Source organism: Trachemys scripta, chromosome 3, assembly GCF_013100865.1.
Source record: "Trachemys scripta elegans isolate TJP31775 chromosome 3, CAS_Tse_1.0, whole genome shotgun sequence".
NCBI classification, from domain to species: domain Eukaryota; kingdom Metazoa; phylum Chordata; order Testudines; family Emydidae; genus Trachemys; species Trachemys scripta.
Genome location: NC_048300.1, coordinates 65,842,931 through 65,859,283, shown reverse-complemented (window position 1 = coordinate 65,859,283; position 16,353 = coordinate 65,842,931). Strand labels below are relative to the sequence as shown.

Here is a 16,353-nt window from a genome sequence, read left to right as displayed (position 1 = left end):
TCTGAATGATGCTGGGTATTGGGGAAGGTTGATGGTGCCCCTTGTAATTACAGTACACCCTTTGATCTTTTATGTCACGAGGTTATCGCTGATATAAGGGATTGTATTGACTATAGCTCCATTATAACTCATTAGCTGTCCTCATAAAACATACACCAGAGGTCTGGTCCATAGTCCAAATGCAGACAGAACTTCCACTAAATTCTAACTTCCACTAAATCCTCGCTAGCCTAAAGATTGCCGGACTGGGTCCAAAGAGTAATTGAAGTCTTATGGAAACGTTCAGATTAAGGGTGTATTCTGAAAGTTAAAATACATTTAATCTATAAACTATTTAGATTGTAATAGTTGATTATCCTAATATCGGCCTCCTCCTTTTTGATTTTAGTTTGATAACATGCCTAATAAGCTACTGGGTAATGATGAAGAAGCCCAGCCCAGCCTATTCATTTGGGTAAGCACTAATAATTAAGGCCCTACTTAACTTGCGATATTGCAGAAATTGCGGATTCTGCAATATTAGGCTTCCACTGCAATTTTGAAAGCAGGAGCCCTGTCGTGCATGGGGCTGACAGTGGGAGCCCTGACTGCCCCAGAGCTGAGAGCGGGAACCCAAGTCCCTGCTCTCAGCCCCAGGCCTCTGCTCTGACCCCCGGGTGGCTGTTGACAGCAGAAGATTGCGGAAAAGTAATAATGAACTTTATTTTTGTGGCAACTCAGCCACAATTTTTTGATAATTCCGCAATTCAAGTAGGGCCTTACTAATAATACAGTACTAATTATTTAATGTGCCATGAAAAATACTTGCAAGTATATTAGATGTGTTTCTAGAAAGTTCCTATTTATAAAATCTGTATGTGCGTATGCATGCTAAAATGTCTTTATAATCAGTGAGAATTTTTGACTCCATTCCCGTTAACTTATTGCACTGTATTTGTTCAATAATGTATAGTTTGCCCATTGTTGTGGTACATAGGCACATTGTCAAATAAACATCTATAGTATCTCATAAATCAAGGAGACACAGGTATTGAGAATCTAAAGAAAAAAGTCCTAGGATAGGGATGGAGAGAGAGGTAAATTGCTTAATTCTATGGTGGGGATTATAGTGAGAATTTCCTGTGGCTCTCCAATCAGTTAATTATCCATATTATATGGATTGTTGGCCTAAAGGAACTTGAAAATAATTACTCCTCCCTAAAACTTCAGATTCATTTCCATCTGCCCTCCTGGAAAGAGTTAGAGTAGAAGGTCTCCTGCTTTCTCCCCACAGACTAAAGTGAAAACCCTATTAATATATTGTCCAGTGTTCTTAACTTATTTCTCAAATTTCAGGTTTGAGAGATTTGAAGTACTAGCAGTATTTGCTTCCACAGTTCTGGCACAACTTGGAGCTCTTTTCATACTAAAAGAAAGGTAGGAATGTGTACTGTTTCCGTTATGATTTACATCTGACATTCTAACATGAGAAGGTACTCCACTCCAGCTTGAGTAAAGCTCATACATTTTTAAAGTATTGTAAAAGAAAGATAGTCATTAGGAAAAGCTCCAGATTTCTTAAAGACAGAATCATTTGACAGCAAGAGGTAATGTTATACAGTACTAGTTTATAAATTTGTTAGTCTCTAAAGTGCCACAAGTACTCCTGTTCTTTTTGCGAATACAGACTAACACGGCTGCTACTCTGAAACCGAGTATTAGCTTATGTTGCTGATTTGTATTGTTTACTGTTTATGTGGACTGTAGGAAAATTGTAAATGTGATTAAAGGAAAAACTTAAGTGGTCCTACTAATTGCATATTCCAGATACTCTATTAAGGACTTAATAAGTAAGTCAGTACATTTTACCATATAGTTTGATCACGGAGATTAAAGAAGCAATGCTGAAAATACATAATTTTGTGCAGTTATTTAACTTCAATATTTTCAAGTGTTTATCTGTTAAATAGCACCATATTTATGATCTAAAGCACTTTAATAATAGAAATTGTAGTTAATTTATGGGTTTGTCTATTTTTTTTTATTTTAAGCTCCTATTTTATCAATCCATCCAAATTTGCTCCATATTGATACTTGACCTACAAACAGTTAGTTCTAGGTACAAAATTTATTTTAGTCTATTCTTTGCAGTTTATTTTTGATTAATAAATTAAGCACATCAGAGAGAAATAATAGTTTATTAGTTTCAGGTGCTTAGCTTTAAAACTTTTTTTAGAAGCCATTAAAAATTATGATTTTTTTTACATCTGTAGATTGCCTCTAGTGCATACAAACCAACTGTGTTTTTCTTTTAAATGCCTACCGCTGTATTAACGACCTAACAGTGCCATTGATCTTGTGAATCATTGGCACCATGCCATGGATTGATCTTTGATAAAGAGGCAGTGTCAGAGCTATGTAAGGTCTCCAGATGTAACACAGAATTTGCTTGCCTTTGTAAGTTTACATGTTGAGAGCGTCTTCAGAACTGTTGCATTCCTATTGGCTTTAGTGGAACTGATGGCAGCTGAGCACCTTACAAAATCACCCCCTCTTTATATGGGTATGGTATTTCCAAGTCAGGTTTAGTTTCTTTCTACTCAAGCATGTTTTAAAATATTGTCACCTTTTCACATATTCATTTGAAGTGGAAGAGGGACCCTTTAATGGTCTTTTTGGCAGGATTAAATTTTTAGACTACTATTAATAGCCTTGAGTTTCTCCTGTGATGACAATTGCAGCTCATCCGAGACAGTATGCTCTCTTGCTTGTATATTACTGTTTTCTAATACTTAGCCCAGATTTTCTCTGCTACAGTTGAAGATTAATTCTTTGTTACTGTTTGTTGACTGAGGAGAATAACTGATCTATGTCCTCATTATAACATCCTTTTTATTTAAAGGGTTACTCTATCTATCCTTGTTTGACCTTTCTCTAATGGTAAATTATGCCCTGTTTCAGTTTGGTGCCAAGCATATTGGAATAATTACTTCATGTGTTGTCATAAAAATGACATTCTTATCCATACATCTCAAAACAGCGTTTGCCGTTTTTGCGTTGTTGAAGCATTTAATATGGCATCCTGTATCCCACTCGTTACATTTATTTGTGGGTTTAGGTGCCCGCAACTGAAAATCTTTCCTTTATATAGTTAGTTTTTAAAATATCATTTAATAAACACAACTAAAATTGACAATTTATTTCTTGTAGTACAGAACGGTTTCTGGAACAACCTGAGATACACACGTAAGATTGGATTTTTATATATGAAACTATAATTTTTTGTCAGTTTACTTCTGTTTCTAATTCTTTATCTAGTACAAAGTAAGAGTGACTTGGCTTATCTAGTATTAAACTGTTTTCAGTACATTGATATTTCTGGGTTCCAAACTGCATGCAAGCCATGTGGTAATAACTTTCAATCTATGGCGTGCAATTACAGATTAGTCTACATGAGCCCATAAATAGTCAGATAGTTGAAGAGCAGTTACATATTTGTTCCCTGTAGCTTAGTGCTTCTATTAATTATTTTTAGGGCTGTTGATTAATCGCAGTTAACTCACGCGATTAACTCAAAAATTAATCACAATTAATCACAGTTTTAATCGCACTATTAAACAATAGAATACCAATTGACATGTATTAAATATTTTTGGATGTTTTTCTACATTTTTCAAATATATTGATTTAAATTACAACACAACACAGTGTAAACTGCTCACTTTATATTATTTTTTATTACAAATAATTGCACTGTAAAAAATCATAAATGAGCATTTTTCAGTTCACCTCATACAAGTACTGTAGTGCAGTCTCTTTTTATCATGAAAGTGCAACTTACAAATGTAGATTTTTTTTTTGTTACATAACTGCACTCAAAAACAAAACAATGCAAAACTTTAGAGCCTACAAGTCCACTCAGTCCTACTTTTTGTTCAGCCAATCGCTAAGACAAACATGTTTGTTAACAACATTTACGGGAGATAATGTTGTCCACTTCTTATTTACAGTGTCACCAGAAAGTGAGAACAGGCGTTCACATGGCACTTTTGTAGCTGACATTGCAAGGTATTTACATGCCAGATATGCTAAACATTCATATGCCCCTTTATGCTTCGGCCACCATTCCAGAGGACATGCTTTCATGCTGATGACACTCATTTAAAAAAAATGTGCATTAATGAAATTTATGACTGAAGTCCTTGGACATGAATTGAATGTTTCCAGCTATGTTTTACCCGCATTCTGCCATATATTTCATGTTGTAGTAGTCTCGCATGATGACTCAGCACATGTTGTTCGTTTTAAGAACACTTTCGCTGCAGATTTGACAAAACGCAAAGAAGGTACCAATGTGAGATTTCTAAAGATAGGTACAGTACTCGACCCAAGGTTTAAGAATCCGAAGTACCTTCCAAAATCTGAGAGGGATGATGTGTGGAACATGCTTTCAGAAGTCTTAAAAGAGCAACACTCCGATGCAGAAACTACAGAACCCTAACCACCAAAAAGAAAATCAACCTTCTGCTGGTGGCATCTGACTCAGATGATGAAAATGAACGTGTCAGTCCGCACTGCTTTGGATTGTTATCGAGCAGAACCTGTCATCAGCATGGATACATGTCCTCTGGAATGGTGGATGAAGCATGAAAGGACATATGAATCTTTAGCGCATCTGGCATGTAAATATCTTGTGACACCAGCTGCCACAGTGCCATGCGAACACCTGTTCTCACTTTCAGGTGATATTGTGAGTAAGAAGCAAGAGGCATTATCTCTTGCAAAAGTAAACAAACTTGTTTGTCTGAGTAACTGGCTGAACAAGAAATAGGGCTAAGTGGACTTGTAGGCGCTAAAGTTTTACATTGGATTATTTTTGAATGCAGTTATTTTTGTAATTTCAACTGTCATGATAAAGAGATTGCAATACAGTACTTGCATTATTAGGTGAATTGAAAAATACTATTTCTTTTGTTTTTTTTCAGTGCAAATATTTGTAATCAAACATAAATATAAAGTGAGCACTGTACACTTTATATTTTGTGTTGTAATTGAAATCAATATATTTGAAAATGTAGAAAACATCCAAAAATGTTTAAATAAATGGTATTCTATTATTGTTTAACAGTGCAATTAATCACAATTAATTTTTTAATCACCTGATTAGTTTTTTAAATCGCTTGACAGCCCTAATTATTTGTATATTTTTATTTATTAAAATTTCCTTTTTGAGGTTGTAAAGTTAATTGAGAATTGAATTAAGCCTGATCTTACCACAAATAACATTTATCAATATTGTATATTTTAAAATGATTGCTGTTGGTTATTAAATATTCAACTGGAATTTATCATACTGGAGAATGTTCAGAAGTGTTTCATTAATGACAGTTTAACTTTGTAACATCATAGGTGGGTACTGTGAAAAATGAAGATTAATCTATTTTTCCTCTCTTTAGGGGACGATTGTTGGTTGGTACTTTCGTGGCTCTCTTTTTCAACTTGTTTACAATGCTTTCCATTCGGAATAAGCCTTTTGCTTATGTGTCTGAAGGTATGTGTTGAGTGAACTGTGACAAGATTCAAGGAAAGGCAATGAATATTAACAGTTTTCTTCCAAATATATTTTTTGTTAGATAAGAAATACAATTGCCATGTATGTCATTTCTAATAGTTCAATAAATCTAATTAAAAGGTTTTGAATTGGAGGCAGTCTCCTCATTTGTCATGTACTAAGCCCATAGGGGGGACAGAGAGTAGTACACCATCATCAATATGGTAAATTGAGTGTAATTTCAGATGTAGCTACTACTTTGCTGTATTTAAAACAAATGTAAGAAGCACTTCTTCACACAACTCTCAGTCAACCTGTGGAACTTGTTGCCAGGGGATGTTGTGAAGGCCAAAAGTATAACTGGGTTCAAAAAATAATTAGATAAATTCATGAAGGACAGGTCCATCAAAGGCTATTAGCCGTGATGGTTAGGGATGCAACCCTATGGTCTAGGTGTCCCTAAACCTCTGACTGCCAGAAGCTGGGACTGGACAGCAGGGTATGGATCTCACGATAATTGTCCTATTCTGTTTTTTCCCTCTGAAGCATCTGGCATTGGCCACTGTCAGAAGACAGGATACTGGGCTAGATGGAACATTGATCTGTCAGAGTGTGGCCATTCTTATGTTAAGATACATATTAGTTTCTTCTTCTGTTTTAGCTCCTTTATTCAACCAGTAAAATTTTAATGTGGGCAATCTTACAATGATACAGACAGACTTGTACAGATATTTAAATTTTTGTTAATAAAGCCCACCTTCTTTATACAGCTTACTCCTTGGAGTTTTTAGTCTTTGTATTGTAAAATCACAATCATTCTCACTAATTGAGCATTATGGAAATTTGCAAATTGAGTGAATGCATAAAGGCTTTTTTAAAAGGCTGTTGCATCACAAAATATATTTGTTTTGGTTAGTGTAGTTTTTAATTACTTATAGTATTTTATATGTAACACACTAATGTGGAAAAGCAGAGTGAATTGAGCAGGGAGCCAGGAACTCCTAAATTCCATCCCTGACTTCCAGATTGAAGCTCAACCATTCTATACCACATTTTCCACATCAGTAAAATGGGAGTAATAATATTTGCTTTATAAGGGCTTTGTGAGGATTGATTAATTGTAGTGCTCCCCTTCATAAATGTAGAGTTGTATTAGTGCTTATTACTATTTATAATTTGTGTTGTAGTATATTTGAAAGTAAACTACTTAATCTAAGACTCATTACAGCTGTCTTCTTGGAGAAGGGATGAGATCTACATTTTTCAGGAAAATTGAGTTTTGTAGACTAGCTTCAAAGTCAGAATTAGCAACGTTCTACATTACCGTCATGATTTGCTTTTGACCAGATCCCTCACAAGGAGCTAGAAAGGAAAATAATTAACTATGTGGTGAAGAACCAGAAACCTGTGATGAATTTAAACAAAAATTAAATGTATGTGATAGGAAACAGTCATAGTAAATGGTTCTCAGTTATAACAAAGACAGATGGAGTATTCCTAGGGTCTGTGTGGGGATGTAGAGGATGCTGTAGACAAGGAGATGGTGAAATGTGCTGATAACAATTATTTAGGCTAGTGAAAACTTAAGGAGGATTGTGGAAAAACTCGAGAGACTTAGTCAAATGGTGTTGGGTATCAAGGTGGAAGATGATTAACTGGGATCAAGGCAAGGTACTGAAAAACTATCTAAATTTCTCTTGTGTAACTGTGCACTGCCCCCCCCCACACACACACTATTGTTGGCAATTTTGGTTGGATGTAGTCATGGAGATTTAATAACATGATATAATCTTTAATTAAAGATTGATCTTTAATTATTGGAGACTCCAGGCCAATCCTGGAGGGTTGGCAACCCTAGGGTAAGGGGTGGGGATTGAGGAAAAAGTTTGGGGGCTACAGTTTTAGGGTATAACCCTGTCATCTGAGTAGGGGTCAGAGAGGAATTTTGGCTACCAAATTTGAGCATTGCTGAATTGATTAGATGCCCTGCGTGAGGCCTTCAGCATATATTGGGTGTTGGCTTCTGTTGGAGGCAGTATATAGGCACTGGTCTGATCTACTATACTAATTCCTGTGTGCCTGTAGGCATACAACAAATGTTACTGTCTGAGCCTCAGAAAGGTGTATTGATTTTATTTATTTAGTTAGTTATTTTGCAATTTGTTTAGGAGAGCTGGATTAAATGGCTCAAAGGTGGTGGTTTTTCCCCCACATCTAATTCATATGCTGTGTTCTAGGGTGGATAATGCTGTAGCTGCCTGTCTTTGCAAAAAATTCCTTTCAACATAGTTACAGGGCCAGACTGTGCTCCCTTTCCTCATATGGTGAGCAGCTATATGCATGAATAGTCCCATTGATGTCAATAGGACTACTCACGTGATTTTCTGCACACAAGTGTGTGTGTGTGTGTGTGTAGAAGGGGAGGGTTTACAAGTAGTGGGCTCCCATAGAGAGCCCAAGTTTGTATGCATTTAGAAGTTAACAAAGGCAATATTTTCTTTAAAAATAAACAGTGAAGTCTGCAGTTGCACTTGAAATTAATCCAATTCAGATGTTGCATGAGAAAAGGTTTCTAACCAACCACAGGCCAGAAAATGTTCTCCTTTCTCAAGTGATATTTGACACTCTGATCATTGTGATCTAATGTTAAGATGGATTATTCACTCATTTTTGCTACTTCCTTACATTATTTTTTAAAAACACACCTTAAGATGAATTGTTGTTCTGATTATAATTGGTACCTTTGTGTTTTTGTGAAGCTGCTAGTACGAGTTGGCTTCAGGAGCATGTTGCAGATCTTAGCAGAAGGTAAGGCTTCGTGATATTTTTTTCATAATAGCTAATACTTAAGTCAATATTAGTCATCTTATGTCATACCAAGTTATTTTTAACTGCATCACATTGTATAGGGCACTCTGACCAGGGATTGAGACATAAGCTTGGTATTAAAACATTTCTGCTGTCTCTCTTGCTCAGCAAATCTGAGTAACGTTCCTCAAATGAGTGAAGATAATTCTGTCTCCAGCAAGGCCAGTCTGAACTGCATTTCCTAGCAGCCATTAGGGCTGCCTCACAGCTCAAAATACTTCATTTAAACATAAGAATTTTATAGGGATGTCTCACTTAGTCCACCAGGAAGATGGAAGCCTTCAAAAAGACCAGACATAGAGACAGGTGCACACTGTTTCTCTCTCAGGTTTTTTTCCTTTTATTTTCTTTGTGTCCCAAGCATCACAGATTCCCCCCCCCCCCCCCATTGGCTGCAGGGCCACAACAAGGTCTCTCTTCCAGGAACTGAAACATTGTTTGTCATGTTTTTGGCTGTTAACCCTTTTAGTATACACCTCCACCCCAATATAACACTGTCCTTGGGAGCCAAAAAATCTTACTGCGTTATAGGTGAAACCGCGTTATAGCGAACTTGCTTTGATCTGCAGGAGTGCGCAGCCCCGCCCCCCCGGAGCGCTGCTTTACCGCCTTATATCCGAATTCATGTTATATTGGGCCGTGTTATATTGGGGTAGAGGTGTATTTGGACACTGAATGCCAAATAATACAGATACTTTGCAAATAGCCTTTGCCAGATATTTAAAATATTTATATTTTGAGCCTTACACATCCCTGTGTGAATTGTATGCTGTCAGCAGTACAAATACCTTACATTTAGATAGAACTTTTTACCGTAATGGAGTATGTTAAGCCATATTGCATAACATTTTGGACATGCTGCAAAACCTACCTGTTCCCTAAAGCATTTCAGGAGTGGGGTGGGCAATATGATATAAGGTGTAGTAGAAGGAGCGAAAAAAGCACAAGTTACTATAATCCTAAAGAGCTTGATCCTTCAATGAGCTAAACAGATCCTGCAGTACGCTTAAGCACATCCTGAACCTGAGCGCATAGTACCTTATTGGACCAAGCCCTTAATGGTGCAAGTTAGATGAGACAAGATGAAAGGGACTCTGTGTAGCAAGAAGCAGGACTGTGAAGGTCCCATCTCAATGTGTGCACGTGGCAAAGAGTCAATAGTTTCTAAGTTGCATAAATAAAAAGTTACAAATGTAAAGAAAAATAATGGTACCGCTGTACAAGGGCTTTGGAAGAGCAACCCTAGGACTACTGTGTAGAGAATTGGGGGGGTTAATGTCTAAAAGATTTAGATAGAGAAGACAATGAGGTTGATTTATTGTATGGCAACTCAGTATTATGGGGAACAGCATAGAAAGCTGTCTTTAAAAAAGTGATTTTCAGATATTGAAAGGGGCTTCCAGAACAAGAGTCTAGGACACACAGTCAGATCTGCTAACAAAAAGGGCATAACACTTGATTGGAGTTTAAATTTGTGGAAATGTTTTCTGAAAGACTGATTACTCTAGTGTACTTTACTGTAATTTTGTCTTCTGTTTTTCCTTGTAAGATTAGAAATCTTTATTTAAAACTGGGAAAGAGTTTAAATATAATTAAGATGCAAAAGATAGGAATGTTCCATGCACAAAGCACTTGATTTTAAATTGTGAGTAAGGGGAGGAGACATAAATGGTTCTAGGCCTGAAAATAATTAATCTTTGTAGTTCACAAAGAGGATCATTTAACTTCCAGCAGGAATAAAAAGGCTTTTAACCCAGTCAGCAGCAACATCCTGTCTGCATGATCCTTGAAGTGGGTCTATTGTATGTTGGAGTAGCAGGTGTAGCTTATTAATTCTAGTTTTCCAGCACTTACAACAACTAGCTGACAATTGCTTTTTTCTGTTTTGTTGCAGTCTGTGTGGAATCATTCCAGGGTTGAGCAGCATCTTCCTTCCACGAATGAATCCTTTTGTCTTGATTGATCTTGCTGGTGCTTTTGCTCTTTGCATTACATATATGTTAATTGAAATTAAGTACGTATAATAATTATTTAAATAAATAAGTATTTTAGGGTATAATTCATGGGAAATCTCCTTTTAGGTTTGCAAGCATTGGTCATGTGATAAGCTGAAATTTCACATGTGACATGAACCATAATCATTGAGACACATTTGTTTTTTAAAAGTTGTGTGTTTCAGATACATATGCTTAGTGAATTTTTGCATGTTCTCTCTCTATATCTATACAATGGTGGTCATTTAAAAGAAAAGGCATATGGCTTGCAGATACCCTAGGAAACAAGCACGTCATTTAAAATTACCCTTTTTGTTTCAGCAATTATTTTGCTGTAGATACAGCCTCTGCGATAGCTATTGCTTTGATGACTTTTGGTACCATGTATCCTATGAGTGTCTACAGTGGAAAAGTACTACTTCAGGTGAGACAGTGTCAGAAAATGTTTTAATTTTACCTTTTTAAAAACGTACATGTTTAATGATTTCCACCATTAAACATGTAAATGAAAAATGTTCACAAGAAAGAAATGATACATGATTAAACTCTGAAGAAATTTCTAACGTGAGACAACTACGTATCACGGAATCATAGCAATCACAGATGCAGCCTATAGTTTTGATTGAGTTGTTGCTTTTTTGTTACATATACTATCAGCATTGTGAGTTAAGTAAACTACCCGCTCAAGTAATTACATTTAAAGGACTATACTACTATAAATTATAAAGGCAGCAGACAGATCATAATAAAGTTAATATAACTTTAAGATAGGACCAAGTTAGCATCTGTTTGTCTTTATTGTAACATTCTTTTGATTATTTTCAGACAACCCCACCACATGTGATTGGTCAGCTAGATAAACTTATTAGAGAGGTAAGTTAGCGTATAACATGTTACATGAGGTGCACAGCAAAGAAGTTCAATACAAAGGTTGAACGTGCATAGTGAGAACCTACCGGTCCTTCAAGTGTTCATCCCACAGAAGATAAATCTGACTGCAAATGAAAATTCTACACTTGCAGTGTGTGTGTGTGTGTGTGTGTGTGTGTGTGTGTGTGTGTGTGTGTGTGTGTGTGTGTAAAAGAAATACAAAGCTTACAATCTAAATTAGACAGTACGGTTGATATGTCTTATAGAAATGTTCTAGTTCTTAAATAGGTACAGATTTTATTTAAAATATATTCAATCTTTGATAAATTATCACTGAAAGGGTTTGCAACAATTTGTTTTAAGAAGGCATAAAAGAGGGAGTTCCTTTTATATTTTAACAAATAGAGGAGTTGTAAGCATTCGTGAAAGAGCCTGGGTGTCGGAAAAAACAGGTCTTGCTATATGAAGTAATTACACATTTTCAGATAGTGGGAATACATTGGATATAAATACATCTAGGAGTTTAGTGGCATTTTCTTCAATGAAAGAAGAAAATTTAGTTGAAGGGAGAGTCCACAATGCAAAATGAAATATTGACAATATCATCTACAGCTCAGCTATCTAAACAAATCTACATTTCTAAAAGACTGGAAACATTTTCTTTAATGATAATTTACCACATATTTGTGTTTTAAATTAGGTTTCCACTTTGGATGGTGTCTTGGAGGTTCGAAATGAGCATTTCTGGACATTGGGCTTTGGTACTTTGGTATGTTTTGTGCCCTATTGTCTTGTTCTTTAAAAAGGGAACATTATCTTTACTTCATTATCTTTATCTTTGCAACAAGATGCAATTTTTGGTTATATACAGAGGCATCATGTCACAGATCCACCATAACAATCTTTTGCTAAAGAAGTGCACATCACAATTCAGAGTGGTATCATAAATGTAGAACTATTTTATATCTAGAAAGAGAACAATACCACTAGCAGCAAATTCATGCGTTTCTTACTATAGGCTAAATTATAGCTTGGTACTTGTAGAATTTTTTTATTCTTTTTAAAGTGCTCCCTCCATGAAATCTTTGCTTTGAACCATGCTTTGATGACCAGTTTTCAGATTTGTCAGAGGACGTTAGAGTTGAATCTTCTTGGTGTAGTAATCATTGACTTATACAACAACTTTGGAGTAAAGCTACCATTTTGGATCCTTAAAAATTCTTCCAAATGTCATTAATGATTAGTGCCAAATCAATTGATATGGGATTCTCCTATGGCTTTATCTTATGGGAAGTTAATATGAATTGTCTCTGAGGAAGAAAAAGCTCAGCTATGAGAAGTGAAAAGGAAAATATGGTCTCTTCAACTGAACTATATGTGCTCTAGCAATCCTAAAACAGAAGTAGAATTCCTGTACTACAGAGGAGCACCTAATAAGATCCTAAATGGAAAATATGGAGTTTATTAAAACTTTCGAACAGCTGTTTTTTCTTCTGTGATATAAAATGGACACACAAAGGAAATTATTACTGAAACTAAAGCGGGGGATCAGGTACTCAATGACAGCCAGGAATTAAGAGTCCTTTAAAACTTTTCTCTCCTTTTTCTTCTCTTAGCATGTCATACCCTGAAAACATAGGAGCTTCTTGGCCAAAGTTAACTTACCCAAATTTGCTGATAAGGAAAGGGAAGCTCTGTAGTCCCCTATTCTGTTACCTGAAATACCAGATGTTACTGAACTACTGAAGTCATGCAGTGGGAATAAATTGGACTCAGTGGATTCTCCACAAATTTTTACAAAACCTTTGCACCTCAGCTTGTCTGTTTATTTGGCACCTTCCAATCTGCAGTGAAATTGGAGTGATGCCCAAGATCTGCCTACACTCTTGCTAGTTAGTGCTACCAGAAAGAAAACCAGCCATTAACTGCATTTGCTGTAGGTCAAATTCTTTGTTAGATATGGATGCAAAAGGCAAATGAGGGACAAAACTTTGTTTCCCGTGCTGTCTGCAGTACTAGTTCAAGTTACGGGAAAGGGAAATATTAGTAAGGGTCAGGCAGGCATACACCACACACAGATTATATCCGGTAGTGTAATCACTTCAGACACAGAGCTCTGAGGCAGTGCTTCTGTTTTTACCTTACCTTCAAACTCACCTGGTACAGGTGTTGTCTCTTGCATTCAACAGCAGCACAATGACATACTTTCCTCAACTTGGAGTTTGTTTTAATGCTCTTTCTTCTTCTCTCCACCTGCTCCTGTCATGTTACAGCTTCTGTCCTCACTTCACTGTTAACTATAAACAATATTTAACACCAAGTGCATAATGTTTTAATAATCTAAATTTCCCAGATATGAATCTCAGCCTATCACCATTCCCAGTGTTTTGACCTCATGGACATTTGTCCTCATCATGGAATTACTTAAGTGTGGCTCTGATCAGTAGTCTCCACTGATGCTCCACAGTAGTCTCCACGTTTGTGCAGAATAAGATACTGCTTAGCTCTCCTTGTAGTTAAAATGTTTAATGCAAATCAGGATCTCTACCTAAAAGTCTTATAACAGCCTGGTTGGTTTTTGTTTTGGTTCACTTTCTAGGCTGGATCAGTACATGTACGAATTCGAAGAGATGCTAATGAACAAATGGTACTTGCTCATGTGACTAATCGACTGTATACTCTAGTCTCTACTTTGACTGTTCAGATTTTCAAAGATGATTGGATCAGACCTACCTTAACATCTGGGCCTATTGCAAACAATATGTTGAATCTTTCAGATCATCATATTATTCCAATGCCACATTTAAAGGCTACTGATAATTTGAACCCTGTTACATCCACTCCAGCTAAACCTAGCAGCCCACCTCCAGAATTTTCTTTTAACACACCGGGCAAAAATATGAACCCAGTTATCCTTTTAAACACTCAGACAAGACCCTATGGATTGGGCCTTAATCATGGATCTGTACCTTACAGCAGTGTATTCAATCAAGGACTTGGAATTCCGGGGATGGGAGCAACTCAAGGATTCAGGACTGGTTTTACAAATGTCCCAAGCAGATATGGAACTAGCACTCGAGGTCAACCCCAGCCATAATAAACTCTATTATGCGTTATTTATTGTACATAAGGGTATTGATTTAATTTTTTTTATTGCCCAGTTTTTGTAAACCATTAGACCATTCTAAATTACTGGGATCAATTGTATTGTTTATATTCATTAAACAGTTAATTGCATTTCCACTTTTTTATGTTAGTATATATGATGCAACAAATTTTTGACAGACTTGTGAAACTTGCAAATAGTTTTTACAGCTACTGAATTTATTCACATGCAGATTTTCTATTCACCTTTCTTTTTTCTCCAATAATGTGCCGAAGTATACCATGAACATAGTTTCATGAGAGAGCAAAATTGTGAAGGCAGAGCATCCTCCATTCTTTTTAACTGCGAATTGTTTCTGAATTGTTTTACTGAATGATTGTGCAACAGCAGTGATTCATCTGTTCTGACCCAGTTCTCATTTCTTTTCTTAAAAATTATGATCACTGTTTGATCGATCTTTGGCAAAGTCACAGTTAGATTTTCCTTGGTTGGAAAAGTATTTTTTTTCAATACACATTTTACTGTCCAGTATAAGGACAAACTAAGACTTTTAAATTTCTTATTGACATTAAGGAATCATTTATTATATAATTTTATTTCTTGTTGATTTTATTGAGGTACAAAATGTTCATCAACTGTTTTCTTGTAACTGTTTCATACTTATATTTGTATTTTTTTAATTTAATTGCAAAATTACATGACAGTATACTGGGAAATAAAATATTAGAAACTCCACATTCTAGAAGCAACTCTTTCTTACCTATGGCCACTCTCGTAACAGTATGAACCAGATAAATTACTTTGGGCATGCACAGTGGATGGCTCACTCTTGATAAGCCACTAGTGCATCCTTCAGATTGTTGAAAGTGCCCTTTCATTCCATTGTGACTTATATTTCTCCTGTAGAGCTTCAGAAAACAGTTCACCAGTTATAAAGCTAGTTCACAGGGATAGTATACATCAATTGTGCAGAAAAAGATAATGCAGTATATGGCAGTGATGCTCTGCGTTTGTGGTACTGAGGGCCATATTGGCAACATGACTGCCTAATTTTCATGTACACTTAACTATTTTTTAAAATTTTTGTAAATAACTTTATATATGACACTTCTGATACAAGATTTTTGTCATTCTTTTGCCTTTGCTAATTGTATTTTAAATTTCACTGTTAGCTGGTCACAATCAATGTGTTTGGTATCTAATCCCACAAAAAAGCAAGTATCTGTGTATGTTAAATGGGAAATGCTGATTTTAATTGTATTCACTCTCATGGCCATGAGACTGCTGCCCCAGCAGGATGACATGCAGGGTTTGTGTGGACTGTATTTTGTTGTGCAGAGGAGACTGGGAGGATTCCACCTAGCAGATTCTGGTTTAACCAGTAAATCCACTCCAAATGCAATCTCACAGGGCAGTGAGTGCTGCAATGGAAGTAAGCAAATTGTATGGCCTGACTGGATCTGAGAGATTGTAAATTCTTGGACAGTCTTTTTTTGTTTGTGGATAGAGTTCCTACCAGAATGAGCTCCATAACTGGGGCTCCTATGCATTACTCATTGCAATACAAGTTAAGTAATACATTGTCATCAGAGAGATCCTTTGTGTAACGACACTTAGTGCTTTTCCCTCTTTGTTATAACCAGCACCACACACACTTTTTCAAAGGCTCTGGTAGCGGCCACTGCATCCCTACAGGAACCAAAGATTCAAGAGCTGTCATATTTAGATGACTGACTGGTAGCAGCTCTATCCAAGCAGGATGTCCAACAGCAGTTTTACAAGTTGTGGATCAGCAGATGGCCTGGAGTTCTTCATCTTTGCTGTGTCCCACCTGGACACAGTATTCGTCATGCAGATAGGGAAGGGGAGATGCTGTCCAGATGCCAGATCTTTTATACAAAGATGAACTCAGTTTCCAATGTGCTCTGAATTGGCTCCACCACCAACCTCCTGCCATTTGTTTTCTGAGGGAATGGTAAGTGATG

General features: G+C 36.3%; 1 protein-coding gene across 4 annotated transcripts in view; it reads left to right on the top strand.

Moving 5' to 3' along the window:
* SLC30A6 (solute carrier family 30 member 6) overlaps positions 1-15,100 on the top strand; it is a 35,979-nt gene extending 20,879 nt beyond the window's left edge. For 2 of the 4 annotated variants that reach the window (XM_034764962.1, XM_034764964.1), the window contains 9 exons: positions 1,336-1,416; positions 3,190-3,225; positions 5,436-5,530; positions 8,290-8,338; positions 10,293-10,412; positions 10,714-10,816; positions 11,218-11,265; positions 11,963-12,031; positions 13,862-14,359. In XM_034764962.1, the coding sequence (XP_034620853.1) occupies positions 1,336-1,416; positions 3,190-3,225; positions 5,436-5,530; positions 8,290-8,338; positions 10,293-10,412; positions 10,714-10,816; positions 11,218-11,265; positions 11,963-12,031; positions 13,862-14,359 (1,099 nt within the window). Of the gene's footprint in view, positions 1-388; positions 455-1,335; positions 1,417-3,189; positions 3,226-5,435; positions 5,531-8,289; positions 8,339-10,292; positions 10,413-10,713; positions 10,817-11,217; positions 11,266-11,962; positions 12,032-13,861 lie in introns of all 4 variants that reach the window. The other 2 variants (XM_034764961.1, XM_034764963.1) reach the window with 2 other exon arrangements.
* Positions 15,101-16,353: the final 1,253 nt, after the last annotated feature.